General features: G+C 36.2%; 3 protein-coding genes and 1 pseudogene across 3 annotated transcripts; all 4 read right to left on the bottom strand.

The window, feature by feature from the left end:
* Positions 1 to 690: 690 nt before the first annotated feature.
* On the bottom strand, positions 691 to 4,518 carry LOC123224315 (subtilisin-like protease SBT4.14). The gene is made up of 11 exons (XM_044647947.1): positions 4,353 to 4,518; positions 4,125 to 4,243; positions 3,601 to 3,728; positions 3,358 to 3,501; positions 3,145 to 3,250; positions 2,541 to 3,054; positions 2,257 to 2,354; positions 1,945 to 2,169; positions 1,714 to 1,822; positions 1,408 to 1,621; positions 691 to 1,306 (listed from the first exon to the last, which is right to left on the bottom strand). Exons 1-11 carry the CDS (start codon positions 4,449 to 4,451, stop codon positions 762 to 764), a joined length of 2,301 nt encoding a protein of 766 aa, XP_044503882.1. The 5' UTR covers positions 4,452 to 4,518; the 3' UTR covers positions 691 to 761.
* Positions 4,519 to 5,413: 895 nt separating this feature from the next.
* On the bottom strand, positions 5,414 to 7,722 carry LOC123222538 (annotated as a pseudogene).
* A 2,163-nt stretch (positions 7,723 to 9,885) lies between these two features.
* Positions 9,886 to 13,273, bottom strand: LOC123223320 (subtilisin-like protease SBT4.14). Its single transcript, XM_044646467.1, has 11 exons — positions 13,175 to 13,273; positions 12,956 to 13,074; positions 12,692 to 12,789; positions 12,452 to 12,595; positions 12,245 to 12,350; positions 11,547 to 12,060; positions 11,357 to 11,451; positions 11,047 to 11,271; positions 10,844 to 10,952; positions 10,534 to 10,747; positions 9,886 to 10,433 (listed from the first exon to the last, which is right to left on the bottom strand). The coding sequence occupies exons 1-11, from the start codon at positions 13,271 to 13,273 to the stop codon at positions 9,886 to 9,888; spliced, it is 2,271 nt and encodes a 756-aa protein (XP_044502402.1).
* Positions 13,274 to 16,500: 3,227 nt separating this feature from the next.
* On the bottom strand, positions 16,501 to 19,689 carry LOC123223319 (subtilisin-like protease SBT4.14). Its single transcript, XM_044646466.1, has 10 exons — positions 19,553 to 19,689; positions 19,290 to 19,387; positions 19,050 to 19,193; positions 18,843 to 18,948; positions 18,192 to 18,705; positions 18,007 to 18,101; positions 17,700 to 17,924; positions 17,497 to 17,605; positions 17,189 to 17,402; positions 16,501 to 17,087 (listed from the first exon to the last, which is right to left on the bottom strand). The coding sequence occupies exons 1-10, from the start codon at positions 19,687 to 19,689 to the stop codon at positions 16,543 to 16,545; spliced, it is 2,187 nt and encodes a 728-aa protein (XP_044502401.1). The 3' UTR covers positions 16,501 to 16,542.
* Between the last annotated feature and the right edge of the window lie 3,869 nt (positions 19,690 to 23,558).

The following is a 23,558-nucleotide window of genomic DNA, read 5'->3' as shown; positions in this document are numbered from 1 at the left end:
AAACTGTAAGTAAAGTGGATTCGAGCCAAACCCAAACAAAGGGTAATTCGAGTTTGACCCGAATCAATAATGTTTAACTCAAATTCAATCTTGTTCAAATTAATATATAATATTATTAGATGATTGTCGAAGATGTAAAAAATATTATAAAAAAGTGAATAGTATCATGAGAAGAGTAAACAATGTCATTGGAAGAGTAAATAACTACATTAAACCTGAGCTATCAAATTGAAATTCTAACTTGAATTTGATTTATTCAAACTGAACATGAATTTAAGCTTGAACTGGTTTGGTTCAAATTCTCCCAACATAGAAGTAGCTGGTAATAAAAGTTTAAATTGATAAGGCTTTTTCACTGAGCTGCGAAGCTATTTCGATAGTGCATTCTTCCTAACAAACATTTTTCATTTTGCTGCAATGCAACCATTCTGTCTTGACCCCTCAGTTAAGTGGTGACAATGTAATTGAATAGCACTGTATCTTTCTGGTTAAAATAATGGGTTCTAGCTTATGTCTATCAGTTGAAGCACTGTCTAGCGATTTTACTTTAATCTTATCAAAGTCATAAAATCTTAGAGCACCATTCGGAACTTGAACTGAATAAGATAAGAGATTGAAAATTTGAACTGAACTATCTGTGTAATCAGCAAATCCACTGGTGATTAGAAAAAAACCTCTATTTTTTTTTTATAATACCACTATAAGCGTAAATATATTGCTCCAGGAGTTGGAGACAATTTTAGTAGTGTTTGATGAGAACATTATGCCTGTGCATGATAAAGAACAATAGGACTCCTAACAACATGTCGAGAGCTTTTCCATACAAGTGAGCCTGACAACACTTGTGTAGAAGCCGGCACTGGATTTGCTTTCACCACAACTGTGAAACTCCTTTTCTGCTTCCTGCGAGAGAAGGAAAGACTCATAGGCTTGACAGAGATTTCCACTCCTTCTGGAGCTTTTAACGTGGCATTGTAGACGGAAATAGGAGTGCCTACATTGGTAACTGTCCTCCGAAAAATTGCAGTGGTCGGTTGTTTTTCATTATTCAATTTTACTTGCATTGTTGGATAGTTAAGAGCATCATAGCCAAATCCAGGAATTAATGAGGAACAATTTATGGATTTCGAACCAACTATTGCAGCCAAAGATGATCCATTATAACCCTCATGACACAAAAATTGGATGTAACCCATTTGATCTGTATCGTAAATTAACCCAGGGCTCACAGCTTTATGTGGGTTCAATTGGCCAACACCATATGAAAATTCAGCAAAACGGTCCATCCTCCGGCTCATAGGTGTAGCTTGATAAAGATTACACAAAACCATAAGTCATGGTCAAATCGAAATTTTTTTAACGTTTCCAAGATTCCAAGAAGAATTAAGAAGCTTATCAGTCTCCTACCAGAGGTCAAGATAGCCGATTTTATTGCTGCTGGGCTCCAACTTGGATGAAACGACTTAACGTAGGCTGCTGCACCGGAAACATGAGGACAAGCCATGGAAGTCCCAGACATGATGGTGAATTTTGAAAACTGGGTGTCTCCTTCCAATCCGGTTAGTGACTTCAAAGGTGTGTAAGCTGCCAAGATGTCAACACCTGGTGCTGCAATATCAGGCTGTGTAACACACGTCAGACAAAAGAAGCAACTTAAGTTACTTAGTCCCAAAACACGAGAAAAGTATCGCGTAGATGACTCAGCAGAGCAACCTTAAGAATGCGTTCTGACCCAGGATTCGGGCCACGGGACGAAAAGGAACCTATAAACGGAGCAGGGATTTCTAATTGCTCGGTTTTGTATATAACGGCTAAAGGTTTCCTGCATTGAACAAGAAAAGTTCATCATTCATTCTGTCAAATTACCATATTCATGAAAATTTAATACAATTTTTGTTAGCAACACAATAAAGGTGTCATTTGAACAGAGAATTTATCTATCACTTTGTGGAATTAATATAGCTGGTGATGATGTTGCCATCGCTGTAATTGACCATGGTCCCTGGTGCCATAAAAATCTGGGCTGTATCAAGAAATAGCTCACTTTCAACTATAGTGCCTACCCCTCCAATCCCTTTAACAACAGAATCAACACCCCAAATCTCTAGCTGGCAGAAAACAAGCTTTCCCTTCACCTTTGCAGGGTCCAATGAGTCCGAAATACAGAACCTGTATTTATTGTTAACTGTTATTAATACTTCATTTCTCTTTAAATAAATAGGCATTACAACCATGGAAATTAAAGAAAGCTAGTACCTTGCACTCTCTTTTTGGTCGTCGTTTCTGGCAACATCAGCCCCATTAACTAGGGGGTATAGTTTCTGCTTTGGTTCAAATGAATTGAGACCAATTCCCTAAAAAAACATGTAAAATAATAATACTGGTAAATTACATACTCATATAAAGTCATCTTAAAACATTATAATAATTCTTCCAGCCATTTCACATCCTCCTCTCTCTGTGAACTAACCGATGAACCCCGTGAGAGGATGAGTCTTCTGACTCAACATATAAAAGATACTGGCAAATACGGAACTTACTGAGATAATCTTGCCACTGCCCAACTCAACTTTGCTCCTAAACTGCCTATTAATGGCACTAGCTGCAACGGTGACAAGCCACGGAGCGTGGTTACTTACACTGGCCAAATTGGGGCCATCATTACCAGCTGAAGCCACAGTAATAATTCCCTTCTTCAAGGCATGAAATGAACCAATTGCTATTGAATCTGAGGAGTAATTTCCATTGGTGCCACCAATGGAAATCGATATAACGTCCACACCATCATGAATAGCAGCATTAAATCCAGCAAGTATGTCAACATCAGAGCAACCTGAGCTGACCCAACATACTTTGTAGGCCGCCACTCTAGCACTTGGCACTGCACCGCGTGCGGTTCCCTTGGCTAGCCCAAAAAGGTTTGCGTTTGCTATATGATTTCCTACCGCAGTTGATGATGTGTGGGTTCCATGGCCTTCCACATCTACAGGCGATAAGATGTCGTTAGGATCATCTGTGCCATCCAGTTTGTAGTATTTTGCTCCGATAAGCTTGCTTTAATAATCGCCAAAAATACAATATGTTAAATCCTGCTACCTTGATGTGTCTATATATTTGATATGTAAAAAACAATGAGCCCATTACTTGTTGCATCCGGAGAAATTAGCGTAGTGTTTACAACTTCCTTTCCATTTTGTGGGCGGAGGACCGAACCCAGTATCCTGAAAACTTTCTGATTCTGGAGTGATCCCTGCCAAACCATCATTAAAATTATTGGGAAAGAACTTGATCGCATTCTTTGTTAATTATAACAATATAATAAAAAAAGTGAAGAGATTGAACAAAAATTTCCAAAACCTGTATCCAGGAGACCAACAATTATATTACTCTCTACTTTCAAATTCCTCCTCGCTGTTAGCGGAAGCCCGATGAAATCCCATGATTTTGTCGTCTGCAACTTGTGATACTGATTCGGGTACACAGAAAGCACTTGGTCCAGCTCTAAACATTAAAATATTTATTTAACTCAGTTGATTTCAATCCGAAACTGCAAGTCCTCAAACATTGACCAGATTGTTCAAGCAAAGAATTTTCACCTACCCATCAATTTGTCGACTTCATCTTTTGATAGCTTTGCTGCAAATGCGTTGAAACTTTTTGTATAGCTATAGAGTATGGACTCTTTCGCTTCATTTTCAATAGCATCGGAACTGGATTGAGGCTGGAGACTGCAGTCCAAGAAAAGCACCATATTTGAAAATAAAATGTCTAATATGTTTTAAATAATAGAAAAAACTGCAGTCAATTTACCGGATCACTGTGTTATAATTTAAAAATTAAAAATTTCCCAATTTTTCTAGCCAGACCGGAAATTGGGTAGGTCAAACGGTCGGTTTGGGTGTTAATAAATATAAAACTATATATATTAAATATATTTATCATAAAAATTTAAACGAAAATGTTTACAGCTTATTGGTATTTGTATTTGATCAACATAACGGTTGAACCGACTCTTATCTAAAGACTAAAATAAGTTTTATCGTTAATTCAAACTGAATTGAATTAATGATCAGGTTTTGATTAAACTGATTCAAATTTAAAAAATGAGTTTAGTTTGGATGTACCATAGTTTTACGGATGTGAGGATTTCGATGTGTGATTGATCAATCTTAGAATCATCGTCATCGTCCTGGTGCAGTGGATCCCGGTTCACCGTATCTCCCAAGTAAACAACATATAGATTCTGTAAATTTTACATCGTGCAGAATTACTGGACATGGACGATGAAGATAGAAATAAATAATTAAATAAAGCATGGGAAGGAAGAGATGACAAGAAGAAGATCTGCGAACCGAATGCTCTTCTTCATCAGGAGCAGCTGCAAGAAGACAATGAATTAGAAGAAGTTGATAAAAAAAGAAACATAAAATTCTCATCAGCCTCTCCTCCATGCTAGCACCATGCAATAGTCCGTCAAGCTTTATATATATATATTAATAGCACGAGACTGTAAACACACTTCTTATTGATCAAACTGTTGGGAATTGGACATTTTCTAGCTACAAGATTATTTTCAAGTTCAGGAGTTGCTTGAAGATAAAGAGCTCATTAACCCCCTCTGCCTTACATTCCAATTCAAGCAATGGCGCTCAACCTTTCAGCATCACAAAACACAATTACTCTAAAGACTTCTCTTAGTAGACTTGAATCATTGTGGTCAAATAAATTGATTTAGTGTTAAAATATATTCATTTTAGATAGATAATTTGTCATAAATTTGTTTTTTTTGTGCTTGCAACTCAAAACTCATCTCGTATTATCATATTCAAGTTACATAAAATTTCACTAGAGATATGTTATTAGGAAAATAAGAATAAAAAATTGTCTATATTTTATTACAAGTTAAGCTTGATGTTTAACATTAAGACCTTTACAAGGATATTATAGAAATGTAAACCCTAAGGCAAGATTATTGAAAATATAAAGAGTTACAGTTCTTGTGCATAATGAAGGTTTCTTAATTATAATACTACTTGTAATTTGTTCCTTTTATATGTATTTATAATAAGTATCAATAACGATGTTTCATTATATGATTGAACAATTTTAAACTAAGGATAAAATAAAACTATTCACACGGTAAAACATATTATTGATTCTCTCATTAATATTCATTTTTTTAATAAAATATTTCAGATGAGTAGGTTCAAAATTTTGGCAACTAAGTTAAAACAAGTTGGGGTGAAAGATCCAATCCAAGTGATGATGTTGAATATCCGCATTGCAAAAGTCTAACAAGTATATAAAACTTTAGCTGGGGTTTTGGCCTCTTATTATACGGATTACTTTTGAACATTCCATGGTCAATATGAACCTTCAAGCAGTTTTTGCATTCTTTGCACACCAAGAAAAACTACTCCCAAGTTACTGCTATGGGGCTTCTTACTCTGTATTTACCAAAAGCCCAAGTTAAGGATCCAACAGATGGAGTAGGTGGTGTTGTTGGTGGCCCTTTCAATGAAACAAAAGTCACTTTGTTATTCAATTTCTCTCCCGACCCCGGGTTTCACACTCATCAGTACTCCATTGGGCTGCTGTACTTGGACTGTATAAGAACACTTAGGAGGGCCAACATTTGTCAATGTCCTCTGGTGTACAGCAGTAATATTTGGGGAATTGCCCTTGAAATTCACTGCAAAGGAAGGGTAATTCAAGTCGCCTGGCTGAAAAGCTCCACCCTTAGAACAAGTGAAATTCCCCTTCGAAAATAAAGATACCTGAGAAGAACTGCAATTTAGACAGCACAAAAACTTTAGATAGTCGTCAATGGTTAAATCATAAATTAATCCAGGATCAGAAGCTCTTTCTGGGTCAACATGACCTGAACCATATGCAAAAGGTGTAGCTGAAACAGAGTCCCCTGAACCAGCATCAGAAATTGGAACCCCTTTGTTGTCTATATGCTGTAGTCATTAGAGCTGATTTGATGGCGGCTGGTGACCAATCTTTATGGGCTGATTTGAGAAGCGCAGCTAGGCCACTAACATGGGGCAGGACATTGAAGTACCTGAAATTATGTTGAATAAAACTCCTCTCGTCGGTTTTAAATCCACTTTGGCTGATCATCGGAGGCCATGCAGCCAATATGTTCACCCCTGGCGCAGTCACATCTGGTTTGATCACTTGTGGTGCAATGTGACTTGGACCTCGTGATGAAAAATCTGCCATCACCGGTGCAGGTTTACCAAAAACTGTTCCTTTAAAAACAATGGAAGCAGTTGGGTCTTTTGTGGAGTTCAAATAGTTGATGACGCTTTTAGCTGCTGAGGCTGCTAATGCAGCAGCTGATAGAATGTGGGGCTCAGCCAAAATTTCTTCACCATCATAAAAAGAATTTACTAAAATCATTCCAGCTCCTCCAGCCAATTTTACTTTGTTTCCCTTAAAAAGTCCGCTAAATGGTCCTCCTCGGCAAACAACAATCTTCCCTGTTACAAGCGTTTTGTTGAGAGAGCTACCAAAACAATACTCAGCTCCAACGCGTCCTGCATTTTTCCCTTAGACAAGCGCCAGTTGCTTTGTTGCATTACCAAAATATAAGGTTGACCCTTCAAAAGATTGTCCATTGCCGAGCTTGACAATAGCCGAGAAGCTTCGATCAATATAGTTTGCAGCCACTGTAGTAATCCACCGTGCAGTGTTTTGAACAGTTGACCTAGACGGGCCCAAATTGCCTGCAGAACATGAAACAAAAACCCCATTTCGAGTTGCTTCAAATGATGCTATAGCTATATTGTCTTCATAAAAATGCTTGGGTGTGCCTCCTAGAGAGATCGATAAGACATCAACCGCATCAGCCACGGCTTTGTCAATTGCAGCTAGTATATCAGAGTAAGCACAGCCAGAAAAAGTCGCAGCATTCCAGCAGACTTTATAAGCAGCAATTCTTGATGTGTACCTCATTCCAGAAGCAGAGCCATTGTCTAAGCCCAAAAAACTGGCATTTGCTACAAGATTACCAGCTACTGTTGATGTTGTGTGTGTACCATGACCTTGTGAATTTCTGGCAGATCGATAATCCAATTTTTCATCGATTCTTCCAAGCTCGGACTCAAAGCCTTCGAAGAAGGCTCTTGCACCAATGAGTTTGTTGTTGCAAAGTGATGGCGAAAAGTTGGTACCTGTCTCGCAAACACCTTTCCATTTAGAGGGCGGTGGAGTTATTCCTGTATCTTGAAAACTGATGTGTTCTGGCCAGATTCCAGAATCTATAACCCCAATTATCACATCTGATGCTAAGTTTGTAGGATTCCAAAGTCCTTTCCCAATTTCTAGGCCAAGAAACTCGGGGGAGTGTGTGGTGTGGAGAGTTAGAAATTCGTCAGGAGTGGCAGAGATAAAACCATCAACTTGTTTTAGTAAATCAAGTTGTTTTGTTGAGAGCTTTGCCACAAAACCAGAAAAAGAAGTTTCATAGCCATAAAGGACCTTAGGAGGCATGTTTTCAGGTTCTTTTACATCAGTCTGTGGTGACAATTTGGTAATGGAATCGAGCATTGCTTCATAGAATTTTTTGGAACTGTCAGGCGAATAATTAGGTAGCGCTGTCATCTTGGTCTTGTCCATGTGAATTATATATGTGGTTTGTTTGCTTGTAGAAGCAATGGATGAGCTAGCCATGACCAGGAAGGCTATCAGTAACAGAGACATCCTTAGCATCATACTGGCTGTAAAAACAAGAATGCAAAAGAATGATCAAGGTCAAATGTGAATCCAAGCAAGTAAGATTTGCAAGTGTAGTAAATGTTAAAACTACAATTACATAACTATGATGATGAGGAAGGTTCAACCATGTAACTATGCATTCAAAAGAGTAGAAAATGCATAAACCTCTGCCTTGCCTCAGTGATCAAAAGAGAATGAGAACATTAAGTTTAAAAGAAGAAATGTATAGACCAAAATGTCATGTTTTTCAGTCTCTGTTGTCATTGTTACCATTATGGTATAGCATGACTGACTTATCATTAGATAATCTATGTATGACATGTACAGATAATTAGTCTTATTATGGTACCATTGTGTTACCTTACAAGTGTGTTTGGTTTGAATAATATTTTATTATTGAAAATGAAAGATTATTACAAAAATAGAGTACCTGATAAATTATTAGCTATAAATTTATCACTATGTTTAGTTATGTTTGGTAAAATTGATATGTATAAATAATTATTATATTTGATTAGAAGTAATAAAAGAATATTAATATATTATTTTATTTATTATAGGAAAGATTAATGAGTATAAAAATATTTTTTATATTATTTATTATTTTAATTAAAAATTAAAGATATTTTTGTCCTAAAAATTTAATAAATAAGATAAAATATTAATAATGATTAAAATTATATTGATAATTTTTTTAAAGATGTTAATCAAATTAAAATTATTGTTAGTAGCATAAATAAATAATCGACAAGTTTTGTACTGGACAGAAAAGCATTGTTGTGGCTTATCTCCTTCCTAGCCCATTATTATATTTCATAAAACATCTCCCAACCATGCGTTTTGACATTTAGTTCAGGTGATAACAATCAAAATGCACCAATCACGCCAAATGTATGAGCTATCATTTTCATTTCTGCTTGGAATAAAACTAGAAGTTGCTTTACTCTTTAGATTGAGTTAGAGCTGGATTCGAGCGGAGCCTATTCAAGCTCAAGCTCAAAACGAGCCAACCCTAAGCTAGCTTGAGCGAGCTTGAGCCAATGTTTTCGAGCTTGAGCTTAATTGTCAAAATTTATAAATTAATATTTTTGATACAAAACAACGTTGTTTTAATCAATATGTATTAAAACGACATCGTTTTAATAACAAATATTCAAATTCGAAACGAGCCGAGTTTGAGCTCAAGCATAATGAGCTCGACAAGCTTGAGCTATATTATTATTAAGTCGAATCGAGCTCGAGCTCGGTTCAGATCGAATCCAACCCTAGATTGAGTTATAATACCATAAAAAAATCCCTAAACTAGAAGTTTGATCTTGGGTCTGAAAATTTAATATTTTCAAATTTGAGCTAGAGGTTTAGGGGTGTTTAACTTGTCAAGATCACAATCCTAAAAAAATCGATATAAAATAATATTGTTTTGATTAATATATATTAAAACAATATTGTTTTAATACTAAATCGAGCTTAAAACTTGATTTGAGCTCAAATATTTTTCAAGCGAACTCGAACTTAATTTCACGGAAAACAAGTTGAGCTTAAGCTTAGAGGAGCTTAAACTTAGTTTGACTCTAATCCAATTCTACTTAAAAGTTAAGTTGTCATGTTCCTTTCCAAAATTTTGTAAAAATAATAAATGAAAAATAAATCAGAAGCACACAAGAAAATATGTTGTTTGACAAATTGTCTACTAACACGATCATTGTAGGGTGGTAATTTCACAAAGGAAAATAGTTCAAGATAATATGTTTTCTCTATTCTCTTTTCTGTTCATCATGTTAGGTTTTTAGTGAAAATTTATATTTTAAGATTTTAAAGAGCAGAATTTTGTGACTTTTTCCAAACCTTGGGTGAGAATATGATATTAATACCTTTTTTAAATCAATATTTCATCGGTTAGTTCCAACCCTTTTTTTCTATATTCCCACCATTTTATCACTAATAAACTTTTTAATGAAAATTTAAGAGAATTTCAACTGTAATTAATTATCAATTTCAAATACAAGATATAAGACTTAAACTTTATATCAAATTGTCTGACCTCCTCAATTAAAGTAGTGCCCATGTAATTGAATAACTAATATTTTATATTAGCATTATATATATATTGGTCCAGAACATTGGACTTCGAGATATTTTTAATAGTATCTTATGAGAGTCTTATGCCTTCTTTGCATGATAAAGAACAATAGGAGTCCTGATAACATGTCGAGGGCTTTTCCATACAAGTGAACCTGATAACACTAGTGTTGAAGCTGGCATTGGATTTGCCTTCACCACAACTGTAAAGCTCTGTATCTGCCTGTTGTGAGAAAAGGAGAGACTCATAGGCTTAACAGAGATTTCCACTCCACTTGGAGCTTTAACGGTGGCACTATAGGCGGATACAGGAGCACCCACATTGGTGACTGTCCTCCGAAAAATTGCAGTGGTTGGCTGTTTGTCATTATTCAATTTTACTTGCATTGTTGGATAGTTAAGAGCATCATAGCCGAATCCAGGAATTAATGAGGAACAATTTATGGATTTCGAACCAACTATAACAGCCAAAGATGACCCTTTATAACCCTCATGGCATAAAAATTGGATGTAACCCATTTGATCTGTATCGTAAACTAAGCCAGGGCTCACAGCTCCATGTGGGTTCACTTGGCCAACACCATACGAAAATTCAGCAAAACGGTCCATCCTCCGGCTCATGGGTGTAGCTTAATAAAGATTACACAAAACCATAAGCCATGATCAAATCGAAAATTTCTTAACGTTTCCAATATTCCAAGAAGACTAAGAAGCTTATCAGTCTCTTACCAGAGGTCAATATAGCCGATTTTATTGCTGCCGGGCTCCAACTTGGATGAAACGACTTAACGTAGGCTGCTACACCGGCAACATGAGGACAAGCCATGGAAGTCCCAGACATGATGGTGAATTTTGAAAATTGGGTGTCACCTTCCAATCCGGTTAGTGATGCCAACGGCGTGAAAGCTGCCAAGATGTCAACGCCTGGTGCTGCAATATCAGGCTGTATAACCCAAGTTAATAAAAAGAAGCAACTCAAGTTATATAGTCCAAAACAACAAAGAGAAAGGTAAATGTGCAGATGACTTCATAGAGCTACCTTAAGAATGTGTTTTGATCCAGGATTTGGACCCCTGGAAGAAAAAGAACCAATAAACGGAGCTGGGACTTCTAATTCCTGGGATTTGTATATAACTGCTAAGGGTTTCCTGCATTGAAAAAGAAGAGTTGTTTATTATTCATTCTGTGAAATTACCATATTCATGAAAATGACCATTTAAACAGATAATTTCATCATTTTACCTTGTGGAATTAATATAACTGGTGATGGTATTGCCGTCGCTGGAATTGACCACGGTCCCTGGTGCCATAAAAATCTCTGCTGTATCGTAAGATTGATCACTTTCAACTATAGTGCCTACCCCTCCAATACCCTTAACAACAGAATCAACTCCCCATTTCTTTAGCCGACAGTAAACAAGCTTTCCCTTCACCTTTTCAGGATCCAATGACTCAGGAAGACAGTACCTATATTTATTGTTTAACCGTTTTTATTGCTTTTGTTTTTTTCTGTTTTAAAAGAAATTTTCTGCTCTAATGGACAGACTGGTACCTTGCGCTGTCCACGTCGTTGCTGTTGGCAGCCTCAGCCCCACTGATTAGTGGGTATAGTTTCTTCTCTAGATCAAATGCGTCAATCCCAATTCCCTAAAAAACATGTAAAACAACACTGGCAAATTACAACAAGAAGCATTGAAAGTAGCCCTTCTAAAACCGTTATAATGCTGAAGAACCAAACTTACTGAGACAGTCTTGCCATTGCCCAATTCGACGGTGCTCCTAAACTGCCTATTAATGCCACTAGCTGCAACTGTGACAAGCCACGGAGCATGGTTACATAGAGAAGCCAAACTGGGGCCACTATTACCAGCTGCTGCAACAGTAATAATTCCTTTCTTTAAGGCATGAAATGAGCCGATTGCTATTGAATCTACCGAGTAATTTTCCTTGAAACCGCCGACGGATATTGATAAAACGTCGACACCATCATGAATAGCGGCATCAAATCCAGCCAGTATGTTAACATCAGAGCAACTTGAGCTGGCCCAGCATACCTTGTAGACGGCCACTCTAGCACTTGGCACCGCACCACGTGCAGTTCCGTTGGCTAGCCCATAAAGGCTTGCATTTGCAACAGCGTTGCCTACTGCAGTTGATGATGTGTGAGTTCCATGGCCAATGACATCTACTGGCGATATGATGTCATTAGGATCATAATTGCCTTCCACATGGAAGTATCTCGCTCCGATAAGCTTGCTTTAAAAACCACATAAGGTACCCAAAAAACAGAATTATTTCAGATCCTGCAACTTTGATGTAACATTTGATTATATGATTCTAAAATAAGAAAAAAAAATTAAAAAATTGTATCAATCAATCACACGTTACATGGCGACATATGTGAATAAGTTAATGATTTCTAAAACAATAAGCCCATTACTTGTTACATCCTGAGAAATTAACATAGTGTTTACAACTTCCTTTCCATTTTGTGGGTGGAGGACCGAACCCAGTATCCTGAAAACTTTCTGACTCTGGAGTAATCCCTGTCAAATCATCATACAAAATACAAATTATTGTACAAGAACTTGTTACCTTCGAGGGAAGTTACTTAAAATATAATGATATAAAAACTTTATGATTAAACCTGTATCCAAGAGACCAACAATTATATTACTCTCTGCTTCTAAATTCCTTTTTGCAGTTTGCGGAAGCCCGATGAAGTCCCATGATTTTGTTGTCTGTAACTGGTAATGCCTATTCGGGTACACAGAAAGTACTTGGTCCATCTCTAAACATTACAAATTCATTTTACTCAGTTGATTTCAATCTGAAACTTTGAGCCAAAATACATTCACCAGTAACCTAAGTAAAGAGTTTCACTTACCCATCAATTTGTCGACTTCATCTTTTGATAGCTTTGCTGCAAATGCATTGAAACTCCATGTATAGCTATAGAGTATGGACTTCCTGGCTTCATTCTCAACAGTATCTGGAGTGGACCGTGGCTGGAGGCTGCAGTGCAAAGAAAAGAAATTTGAAAACTCTATTGAAAATTAAAGTCTAGTATTGTCAAAGTAAAGAATAAACTTCTGGCACTCTAATATGTTTGTGCTTGCAAGTTTGCAGGAGGATAATGGAATGAATGTACCTTAGTTTCACGGATGCAAGGATGTGTATGTGTAATTGATCAATTATAACATCATCATCATCCTCCAGGTGCAGTGAGTCTTTGTTCACCATATCTTCCAAGTAAACAACATACAGATTCTGCACATTTAGCACCATGTAAAAGCACTGGACATGGATGATGAATATAAAATTATGTAAAGCATGGAAAGGAAGAGATGATAAGTAGAAATATACGAACCAGTTGCTCTTCATCAGGAGCAGCAAGAAGACCTGTTATCAACATATGAATTAGGAGTAGATAAAAGAAGAAGCACAGAAATCTGATCACCCACTCCATGTTAGCAGGAAATTGAAGATTGTTTATTAGTCGTAATTTTTTAAATTATTTTGAAGTGTTGTCATAAATAGTCAGATTATATGCAAGAGCTCTCACATATAATAATGCCTTAATTTATCAATCTTTACCTTACATTCCAATTCAAGTAATGGTTCTCAACCTTTCAGCATCAGAAGACATAATTACTGACTTTGCTTATCTATGAAATTTTAGCATCATCTAGAGTGATTTACATTTTCCCATCCAAGGTTTGACTTTAAAATACACTTCCACACATGAAATGTATAAAACACATATTCCAATCTAAAACCTAACTCTGTCAAAATAATTAATGTCACAAAAGAAAAATAATAATTTTTTCATTCAAAAATTTCATAAAATTAGAAAAATAGTAATTTAACTTTGTGATACAATATTAAGATTATTTTTTGTTGATGAAATTACATTTTAAGTGTATAAAAAAGGTTTTCAAGGCTAAATCTTAGGTGGGAAAATGTGAATCGCTCATGAGAAAAAAAACTTACCTATTTTACAGCTAATTGAGTTTGATTCATAAAACCGTAAGGCAAGATTTTGAAAAAAAAATTAAAAATGTACCATCACCACCCACTAATTTTACTGTTAAGTATAGGTTCATTGTAATGATAAAACTTACATCCTCCTAATTATTTATTTATCTATTAATCAGGTTTCAAAAACCTTTTCATATTTACTACATAGTTTGTGATTTAAACATTATCTGTTAAGAATGGATTCTTGTACCAATATAAACGGCAAAGTTTCCTATGTCCCTGTTTTTTCCCAACACCCCTAACAAGAATTATCAAGCTTACATTTACCCAAACAAACAAATGAAATTTCAATAAAACTCTGATTATACAGTTTTGAGTAACTAATTGAGTATTTAGATAATACATTTGATTGATTGATTTTAAATTAATTATATGTAACACCGTATCACATAGATTACATATCGTCTAAATACCTAATTATATAATTCAAATAGGTTCTCATCATAGTTAGGTGCAAAAAGATTAGAGTTGGAGCATGTTGAGCATGGCATTGATTACTCCATCTTTAAGATATAACATACATGGTAGTATTGGATGTGAATAATACAAATTCTATCAGCTTTGTGCTTGATACTGATACAAAAGAATAGGACTCCTAATGCGATGATGAGGGGCTATCTATACAAGTGAACCTGGTAGCACTGGAATAGTGATAATTCTGACATGAGCTTCTCTGAAACAGGCAAGTTGTGCGGCACTTAACTATTTTTCCGAGCTAAGTCAGTTTTTTTCTGTTCTGTGATTGATGCTGAAAATACTAAAGGAATGGAGCAAAATGGTAAGGGAAAGCACCGAGAAGAGAACACAGAAAGTGAGAATTGTGAATACGGGAAAGTGTGCTCTATTGCTTGTATTAATTGTGCATACAAGATTACCAGCTGCAGTTGATGCTATGCATGTACGATGACCTTGTGAATCTCTGGCAAATCGATAATCCAATTTTTCATCAATTCTTCATGCTGGGACTCAGAGCCTTGGAAGAAGGCTCTTGCACCAATGAGTTTGTTGTTGCAAAGCGATTGTGAAAAGTTGGTACGTGGCTGGCAAACGCCTTCCCATTTAGAGGGCGGTGGAGTCATTCCAGTATCTTGAAAACTGATGTGTTCTGGCCAAATTCCAGAATCTATAACCAATATCACATCTGATGCTAAGTTTGTAAGAATCCAAAGTCCTTTCCCAATTTCTAGGCCAAGAAACTCAGGGGAGTGTGTGGTGTGGAGAGTTAGAAATTCATCAGGAATGGCAGAGATAAAACCATCAACTTTTTTTTAATAATTCAAGTTGTTTGTTGAGAGCTTTGCCGCAAAACCAGAAAAAGCAGTTTCATAGCCATAAAGGACATTAGGAGGCATGTTTTCCCTTTTTGTACATCGGTTTGGGGTGACAATTTGGTGATGGAATCGAGCATTACTTCATAGAATTGTTCGGAACTGTCAGGCGAATAATTAGGTAGCGCTGCCATCTTGGTCTTGTCCAGTGAATTATATATGTGGTTTGTGTACTTGTACAACCAATGCATGAGCTAGCCATGACCAGGAAGGTTATCAGTAACAGAGACATCCTTAGCATCATACTGGCTGTAAAAACAAAAATACAAAAAAAATGATCGAGGTCAAATGTGAATCCTAGCAAGTAAGATTTGCATGTGTAATAAATGTTAAAACTACAAATACATAACCATGATTATGAGGAAGGCTCAACCATGTAACTATGCATGCAAAAGAACAGAAAATGCATATACCTTTGCCTTGTCTCAACCATTAAAAGAGAATGAAAGCCTCAAGTTCAAGAGAAGAAATTTATAGACCAAAATATCATGTTCCTTTCATTGATTTACAATCAAAATACATTAACCAAGCCAAGTGTATAAGCAGAGTTGTCATGTTCCTTTCCTAAACTACAAATATGAAATCTCTACGCAAAATTCAACTTATTAAAAAAAAAAAAAAGAGAGAAACTTAATGTTGTAAGCAAGGGTTGTCATGCTCCTTTCCAAAAGCTTGTGAAAATAAAATTTGAAAAAGGAAAAAACAGAAACACAAGAAAAGATGCACTCCCACAAATTGTTTGCTACCACAATCAATGTAGAATACTAATTTATCAGTTTGACATTGTGTTCATAAATTTTTTTTTTATTAACTATATTCGATTTTGAGTGCAAAATTGTAGATTAAAATTTCAAAGGGTAGAATTTTGTGATTTCTCTAAACCTTGGGTGAAAATATGACATAAAAACCTTTTTTGAATTATATTTCATTGGTAAGTTTGAACTTTTTTTTGTTGTTTTCAGTCATTTCATCACTAATTGATCTGATCTTGGTTAGTCAAACCCACAATCAGAAGATATAATCCAAACATTTTTTTAATGTATGTGTTTTTTTGTGCTGCAAAACACAGTTAAATTATTCTCATACCAGAAATATTGAATATTATTAAAATTATGAAATTTATATTATAATTTAGATTGACTTATGTCCTTAGAATAAATATTTTAATTGAAAGAGAATTCCAACTAAAATTAGTTAACGACCTCAAATTCAAGGTAAGAGCCTTAAATCTTAAATCATATTGTCTTTTTCAATTAAATAGTGGTGATCCAATGGAATAACTATTATTTTATATTACCATTATAATCATAAATATATTGGTCCAGAGTATTGGACTTTGAGATATTTTTAGTAGTATTTGATGAAAATCTTATGTCTCTGTGTGATAAAGAACAATAGGACTCCTAACAACATGTCGAGGGTTTTTCCATACAAGTGAAGCTGATAACACTTGTGTCGAAGCTGGCATTGGATTTGCCTTCACCACAACTGTGAAGCTGTGTCTCTGCCTGCTGCGAGAGACGGAGAGACTCATAGGCTTGACAGAGATTTCCACTCCACTTGGAGCTTTAACGGTGGCATTATAGACGGATAAAGGAGCACCCACATTGGTGACTGTCCTCCGAAAAATTGCAGTGGTTGGTTGTTTGTCATTATTCAATTTTACTTGCATTGTTGGATAGTTAAGAGCATCATAGCCAAATCCAGGAATTAATGAGGAACAATTTATGGATTTCGAACCAACTATAACAGCCAAAGACGATCCCTTATAACCCTCATGGCATAAAAATTGGATGTAACCCATTTGATCTGTATCGTAAACTAAGCCAGGGCTCACAGCTCTATGTGGGTTCACTTGGCCAACACCATGCGAAAATTCAGCAAAACGGTCCATCCTCCGGCTCATAGGTGTAGCTTAATAAAGATTACACAAAACCATAGGTCATGATCAAATCGAAAATTTCTTTACGTTTCCAATATTCCAAGAAGAATTAACAAGCTTATCAGTCTCTTACCAGAGGTCAATACAGCGGACTTTATTGCTGCCGGGCTCCAACTTGGACGAAATGACTTAACGTAGGCAGCTACTCCGGCAACATGAGGACAAGCCATGGAAGTCCCAGACATGATGGTGAATTTTGAAAATTGGGTGTCTCCTTTCAATCCAGTTAGTGACCTCAAAGGCGTGTAAGCCGCCAAGATGTCAACTCCTGGTGCTGCGATATCAGGCTGTATAAACCGAGTAAAAGAAAAGAAGCAACTCAAGTTATATAGTCCCAAACAACAAGAGAAAGGTAATTTGCAGATGAGTTTGTAGAGCTACCTTAAGAATGTGTTTTGAACCAGGATTTGGACCCCTGGAAGAAAAAGAACCTATAAACGGAGCAGGGATTTCTAGTTCCTGGGATCTGTATATAACTGCTAAGGGTTTCCTGCATTGAGAAAGAAAAGTTGATCATCATTCATTCTGTTAAATTACCATACTAATGAAAATTGCCATTTAAACAGATAATTTCATCATTTCACCTTGTGGAATTAATGTAGCTGGTGATGATATTGTCGTCGCTGGAGTTGACCGTGGTCCCTGGTGCCATAAAAATCTGTGCTGTATCGTAAAATAGATCACTATCAACAATAGTGCCTACCCCTCCAATCCCTTTAACAACAGAATCAACACCCCGTATCTCTAGCTGACAGTAAACAAGCTTTCCCTTCACCTTTTTCGGGTCCAGTGATTCAGGAAGACAGTACCTGCATTTATTGTTTAACCGTTTCAATGCCATCTTTTTTCAGTTTTAAAAGAGTATTTCTGCTCTAATGGACAAACTAGTACCTTGCGCTGTCCTTGTCGTCGCTGTTGGCAGCCTCAGCCCCATTGATTAGTGGGTATAGTTTCTGCTTCGGATCAAATGCGTCAATCCCAATTCCCTAAAAAACATGTAAAACAACACTGGTAAATTAAATCAAGTATGAAAGTAGCTCTTCTAAAACCATTATAATGCTGAAAATCAAACTTACTGAGAGAGTCTTGCCATTGCCCAATTCAACCGTGCTCCTAAACTGCCTATTAATGCCACTAGCTGCAACGGTGACAAGCCACGGAGCATGGTTACTTAGACTACCCAAATTGGGGCCACTATTACCAGCTGCTGCAACAGTAATAATTCCCTTCTTTAAGGCATGAAATGAGCCGATTGCTATTGAATCAACCGAGTAATTTTCCTTGAAACCGCCGAGGGATATTGATAAAATGTCCACACCATCATGAATAGCGGCATCAAATCCAGCGAGTATGTCAACGTCAGAGCAACCTGTGCTTGCCCAACATACTTTGTAGGCGGCCACTCTAGCACTTGGCACCGCACCACGTGCAGTTCCATTGGCTAGCCCATAGAGGCTTGCATTTGCAACAGGGTTGCCCACAGCAGTTGATGATGTGTGAGTTCCATGGCCACTGACGTCTACCGGTGATAAGATGTCATTAGGATCATAGTCGCCATCCACATGAAAGTATCTTGCTCCGATAAGCTTGCTTTAATAAACCAAATAAGGTATCCAAAAAATAAAATTATTTTGAATCCTGCAACTTTGATATAACATATGATTATATGATTCTAAAATAAGACAAAAAAAAAAAAAGAAAGTGAATATTCGCAATGAGCCCATTACTTGTTACATCCTGAGAAATTAGCATAGTGTTTACAACTTCCTTTCCATTTTGCAGGTGGAGGACCGAACCCAGTGTCCTGAAAGCTTTCTGACTCTGGAGTAATCCCTGCCAAATCATCATACACAAAACAAATTGTTGTACAAGAACTTGTTACATTCGAGGGAAGCTCTTTCTATTGTAAGAAAATAAAAACTTTACAATTACACCTGTATCCAAGAGACCAACAATAATGTTACTCTCTGCTTCTAAATTCCTTTTTGCAGTTTGCGGAAGCCCGATGAAGTCCCATGATTTTGTTGTCTGTAACTGGTAATACCTATTCGGGTACACGGAAAGTACTTGGTCCATCTCTAAACATTACAAATTCATTTTACTCAGTTGATTTCAATCTGAAACTTTGAGCCAAAATACATTCACCAGTAAGCTAAGTAAAGAGTTACACTTACCCATCAATTTGTTGACTTCATCTTTTGATAGCTTCGCTGCAAATGCATTGAAACTCCTTGTATAGCTATAGAGTATGGACTCCCTGGCTTCATTCTCAACAATATCTGGAGTGGATCGTGGCTGGAGGCTGCAGTGCAAAGAAAAGAAATTTGTAGATTGTATTGAAAATTGAAGTCTAGTATTGTCAAAGTAAAGATAAACTTCTGGCACTCTAATATGTTTGTACTTGCAGGTTTGCAGGAGGATAATGGAATGAATGTACCTTAGCTTCACGGATGCAAGGATTTGAATATGTAATTGATGAATTATAACATCATCATCATTGTCCAGGTGCAGTGAGTCTTTGTTCATCATATCTTCCAAGTAAACAACGTACAGATTCTGCACATTCAGACCCATGTAAAAGCACTGGACATGGATGATGAACATATAATTATATAGAGCATGAGAAGGGAGAGATGAAAAGTAGAAATATACGAACCAGTTGCTCTTCATCAGGAGCAGCAAGAATACCTGTTATCAACATATGAATTAGAAGGAGTAGATAAGAGAAGAAACATATAAATCTGATCACCCACTCCATGCTAGCAGGCAATTGAAGATTGTTTATTAGTCGTAATTTTTGGAACTTTTTTGAAATGTTGTCATAAATATTCAGATTATATACTGCAGATCTCGCATATAATAATGTCCTAATTGATTAATCTTTACCTTACATTCCAATTCAAGCAATAATTGTCAACCTTTCAGCATCAGAAAACACAATTACTGACTTTGCTTATCTATGAAATTTTAGCATCATCCAGATTAATGTACTCTTCAAGCCCACTGTTTGGCCTAAAAATACATTTCCACACATGAAATGTATAAAACACATTTTCCAAAGGAAATATAATAATTTTACCATTTAAAAGTTTTAAAAAATTAGAAAAATAGTAATTTAACTTTTTGATACTATATTAAGATTATTTTTTGTTGATGAAGTTAAATTTTAGGTGTAAAAGATTAATTTATACATCCAATGGGTTGTTGGGTTATGAATCAAAAATAAAAAACAAAATACATTACCTATTTTACCGCTATTTGAGTTTGATGTATAAAACCCTAAGGCAAGATTTGAAAAAATAAAAAATAAAAAATGTACCATCAACCACCCACTAATTTTATTGTTAAGTATAGGTTCATTGTAATGATAAAACCTACATCATCCTAATTATTTATTTATCTATGAATCAGGTTTCAAAGACCTTTTAAATCTTACATGAATTTATCCATTTTCAAATAAAATTAACAGTATATAGTTTTGAGTAATTAATTAGGTATCAAAATGATTCATTTGATTGGTTGATTTTAAATTAAATATAAAAAACATTTTATCACATAATCATATATCAGCTAGACCTAATTAGATCATTAAAATAGGTTTACATGATAGTTAGGTACAGAAGAACAGAGTTGAAGCATGTTAAGTATGGCATTGATTGCTCCTTGTTTAAGGTTTAACATACATGGTAGTATTGAATGTGAATAATACATGTTCTATCTGCCTTGTGCTTGATATTGATACATATGAGTAGGACTCCTAATGTGATGATGAGGGGCTATCCATACAAGTGAACCTGGTAGCACTGGAATTGTGATAATTGTGACACGAGCTTCTCTGAAACAGGCAAGTTGTGCAGCACTTTACTATTTTTCCGAGCAAAGTCAGTTTTTTTCTGTCCTAGGATTGGTGCTGAAAATACTAAAGGAATGGAGCAAAATGGTAAGGAAAAACACTGAGAAGAGAACACAGAAAGTGAGAATTGTGAATACCGGAAAGTATGCTGTATTGCTTGTATTAATTGTGGGTAAGAGCTGTACAATTGAGGCTTTATATACTCATGTCCCTTATAAGAAAAATCCTAGTATTACCTAAGGATTACTGCACACTACAAACAGATATCAGACCCAGCCAGCAATTTTTGGAAGCTTCCTCTCAACTATCTCAAATGTTGGCTGGAATCTTGGGCTGTCTCTTGTCTTTCTGTGTGGGCTAGACACTAGATTAAAAATAATGCACTGGACGGTCCACTGGACAGGACAAAAACTGGCTGGTGGCGTTGGATTTGCCTTTACCTCTCAGTTTCCAATCCAGTTAGTGACTTCAAAGGCTTGTAAGATGCCAAGATGTTAATCCACTTACTAATGCTGAGAGGAAGCGGCAATAAAATCCGCTACAAACCCAAGAAAAGGCCTGTGATATCATTAATGTTGTGGAGACCTCATGAGCCAATATTTCCCAGGCTGATCAAAACTACAATTGATGGTCTCAGAAAATTATAAGCCCTCAGAAAATGCAGGACACTTCCTCATACATAGAGAATTATTTGAGGCGTTGGACATAATCACTCAGGCTGGAGCGCCAGCATACAGGGCTTCCTCTCTGATGAGATTGAATAGTTGTAAGCTTCAAACTCAATGTTGTTTGTTGGACTTGGCCAGTCAGCCAGTTTGCTCCTATTTGCCTATGTAGAATATTACAGGAAAGGAGTGCATTTAACTCATCGAAAGCACAGTACGTATGTTCAATTCTCTTTGTTGTGTTTTGAGGTATCACTCAATTGGTAGACCTCTTAGATCATTCCAAAAACAGTATTGGGCATATTTTCAATATTGGTTTATTCTGCCCAGTGCCCACCATTCATTAGGTGAACTAGTGTGTCCTAGAGCCAAGATTTGTGGACCCATAAGAAAGGAATTGGGAGAACAGGTGGTTTACAAGGAAAAAAGGAGTGTTAGCCTTGCCTTTTGAAAGCTAGACAAATTAGAAAGCGATTCTAACTTTTCGAAAGCTAAACCACGGAGGGAGGGAAAATTATTGGTTTTGAAAGCTTGACTATATTTTGTTTTCATATTTAAATGGTATGAATAAATTTATAATATTTTTTAGGCCAAACGGCTATTTTCCACGCAAGGTATGTTAAAATGTCAAATTTTCATCTTTTATCTTTTATAATATCAAATACCCACTCATGAACAGTTAAAATTAACGGAACTTTAACCCCTTGAAATTTTATCTATTTTTACCTCCCTAAATTTTAAAAACTAAAAGTTTCCCCCGCTTAAGTTTTAAAAAAGGGAAATTTTAAAAATTAGTCAAAATTAAGGGGGTCTAAGCGAAATTACCCAAAATATTTAGGTTTAAGCAAAAATACCCAGGTTTTGTGAAATGACGAAACTGCCCCCATATATAAACTCAGCAAATTTCGTTCCTTCCCACGTTAATGTTACTGTTTAAATTCAAAGAAAATTCAAAATTTCCAACTCTCCCACGTTTATCCGGATTTCCACCGATTTTCTTGGTTTCCGGCAACCGGAAATGGCAAATAAGATTAGTATATCTCCCGTAATATTGTTTGAATCAAGTTATTGCTCATATTATTGAGATTTGATTGAGAATTTGCGATTTGAAATTTTAGGGTTTCGAATTAAACAATGCTTAAAATGTTATGATTTTTGGTTGTTTTGGTTGAATTGATTGAGGGGTTTTATGTTATACAACGTGTAGATTTGATTTATGCAAAAATCGGAGGCCGAAACAACAAAATTTTGGCCGAAAATGGTTGCCGAAGTGATCGGCAGTCCGACGTGGGAACAGTGTTTCCCACGTCAAGCACTTCATCCCACGTTCAGCAGATTTTAGGGAGGGTAAATAAGCTTTTTTAAAGTATTGGGGTGTCGTGGGAAAGTCTATAGCCCACGTCGGGTTTTTTTGAAATTGGTCACATAAACGTGAGTTTGGCGAAATTACGAAACAGCCCCTGGATATAAACACAGCCAAATTTTCTTATTTCTCACGTTAAACACAGCCAAAACTCACGTCACCACGTTCATCCCACGTTCGACCAGATTCCGACGATTTTCTTGGTTTCCGGCAACCGGAAATGGCAAATAAGATTAGTATATCTCCCGTAATCTTGTTTGAATCAAGTTATTGCTCATATTATTGAGATTTGATTGAGAATTTGCGATTTGAAATTTTAGGGTTTCGATGTGAACAATGCTTAAAATGTTATGATTTTTGGTTGTTTTGGTTGAATTGATTGAGGGGTTTTATGTTATACAACGTGTAGATTTGATTTATGCAGAAATCGGAGGCCGAAACAACCAAATTTTGGCCGAAAATGGCTGCCGAAGTGATCGGCAGTCCGACGTGGGAACAGTGTTTCCCACGTCAAGTGCGTTCGCTCACGTTCTAAGCAAATTTTGGGGGTATAACTTAGCTT

Source organism: Mangifera indica, chromosome 8, assembly GCF_011075055.1.
Source record: "Mangifera indica cultivar Alphonso chromosome 8, CATAS_Mindica_2.1, whole genome shotgun sequence".
Lineage (NCBI taxonomy): Eukaryota > Viridiplantae > Streptophyta > Magnoliopsida > Sapindales > Anacardiaceae > Mangifera > Mangifera indica.
This window is presented reverse-complemented; position numbering and strand designations above follow the sequence as displayed.

Excerpts from the sequence above, each read along its gene's own strand:
- LOC123224315 (XM_044647947.1), bottom strand. The coding sequence starts at position 4,451 with ATGGAGGAGAGGCTGATGAGAATTTTATGTTTCTTTTTTTATCAACTT. Across the intron at positions 2,170-2,256 it reads GACCAAAAAGAGAGTGCAAG|GTTCTGTATTTCGGACTCAT; the intron begins GTACTAGCTTTC and ends CAATAAATACAG. Across the intron at positions 1,307-1,407 it reads ATCGGCTATCTTGACCTCTG|CTACACCTATGAGCCGGAGG; the intron begins GTAGGAGACTGA and ends ATCTTTATCAAG.
- LOC123223320 (XM_044646467.1), bottom strand. The coding sequence starts at position 13,273 with ATGGAGTGGGTGATCAGATTTCTGTGCTTCTTCTTTTATCTACTCCTA. Across the intron at positions 12,351-12,451 it reads TGTTGGTCTCTTGGATACAG|GGATTACTCCAGAGTCAGAA; the intron begins GTTTAATCATAA and ends ATGATTTGACAG. Across the intron at positions 11,452-11,546 it reads GCAATGGCAAGACTGTCTCA|GGAATTGGGATTGACGCATT; the intron begins GTAAGTTTGGTT and ends CATGTTTTTTAG.
- LOC123223319 (XM_044646466.1), bottom strand. The coding sequence starts at position 19,689 with ATGGGTCTGAATGTGCAGAATCTGTACGTTGTTTACTTGGAAGATATG. Across the intron at positions 19,388-19,552 it reads CTTGCATCCGTGAAGCTAAG|TGAGAATGAAGCCAGGGAGT; the intron begins GTACATTCATTC and ends TCCAGATATTGT. Across the intron at positions 18,706-18,842 it reads AATTTCTCAGGATGTAACAA|CAAGCTTATCGGAGCAAGAT; the intron begins GTAATGGGCTCA and ends GGTTTATTAAAG.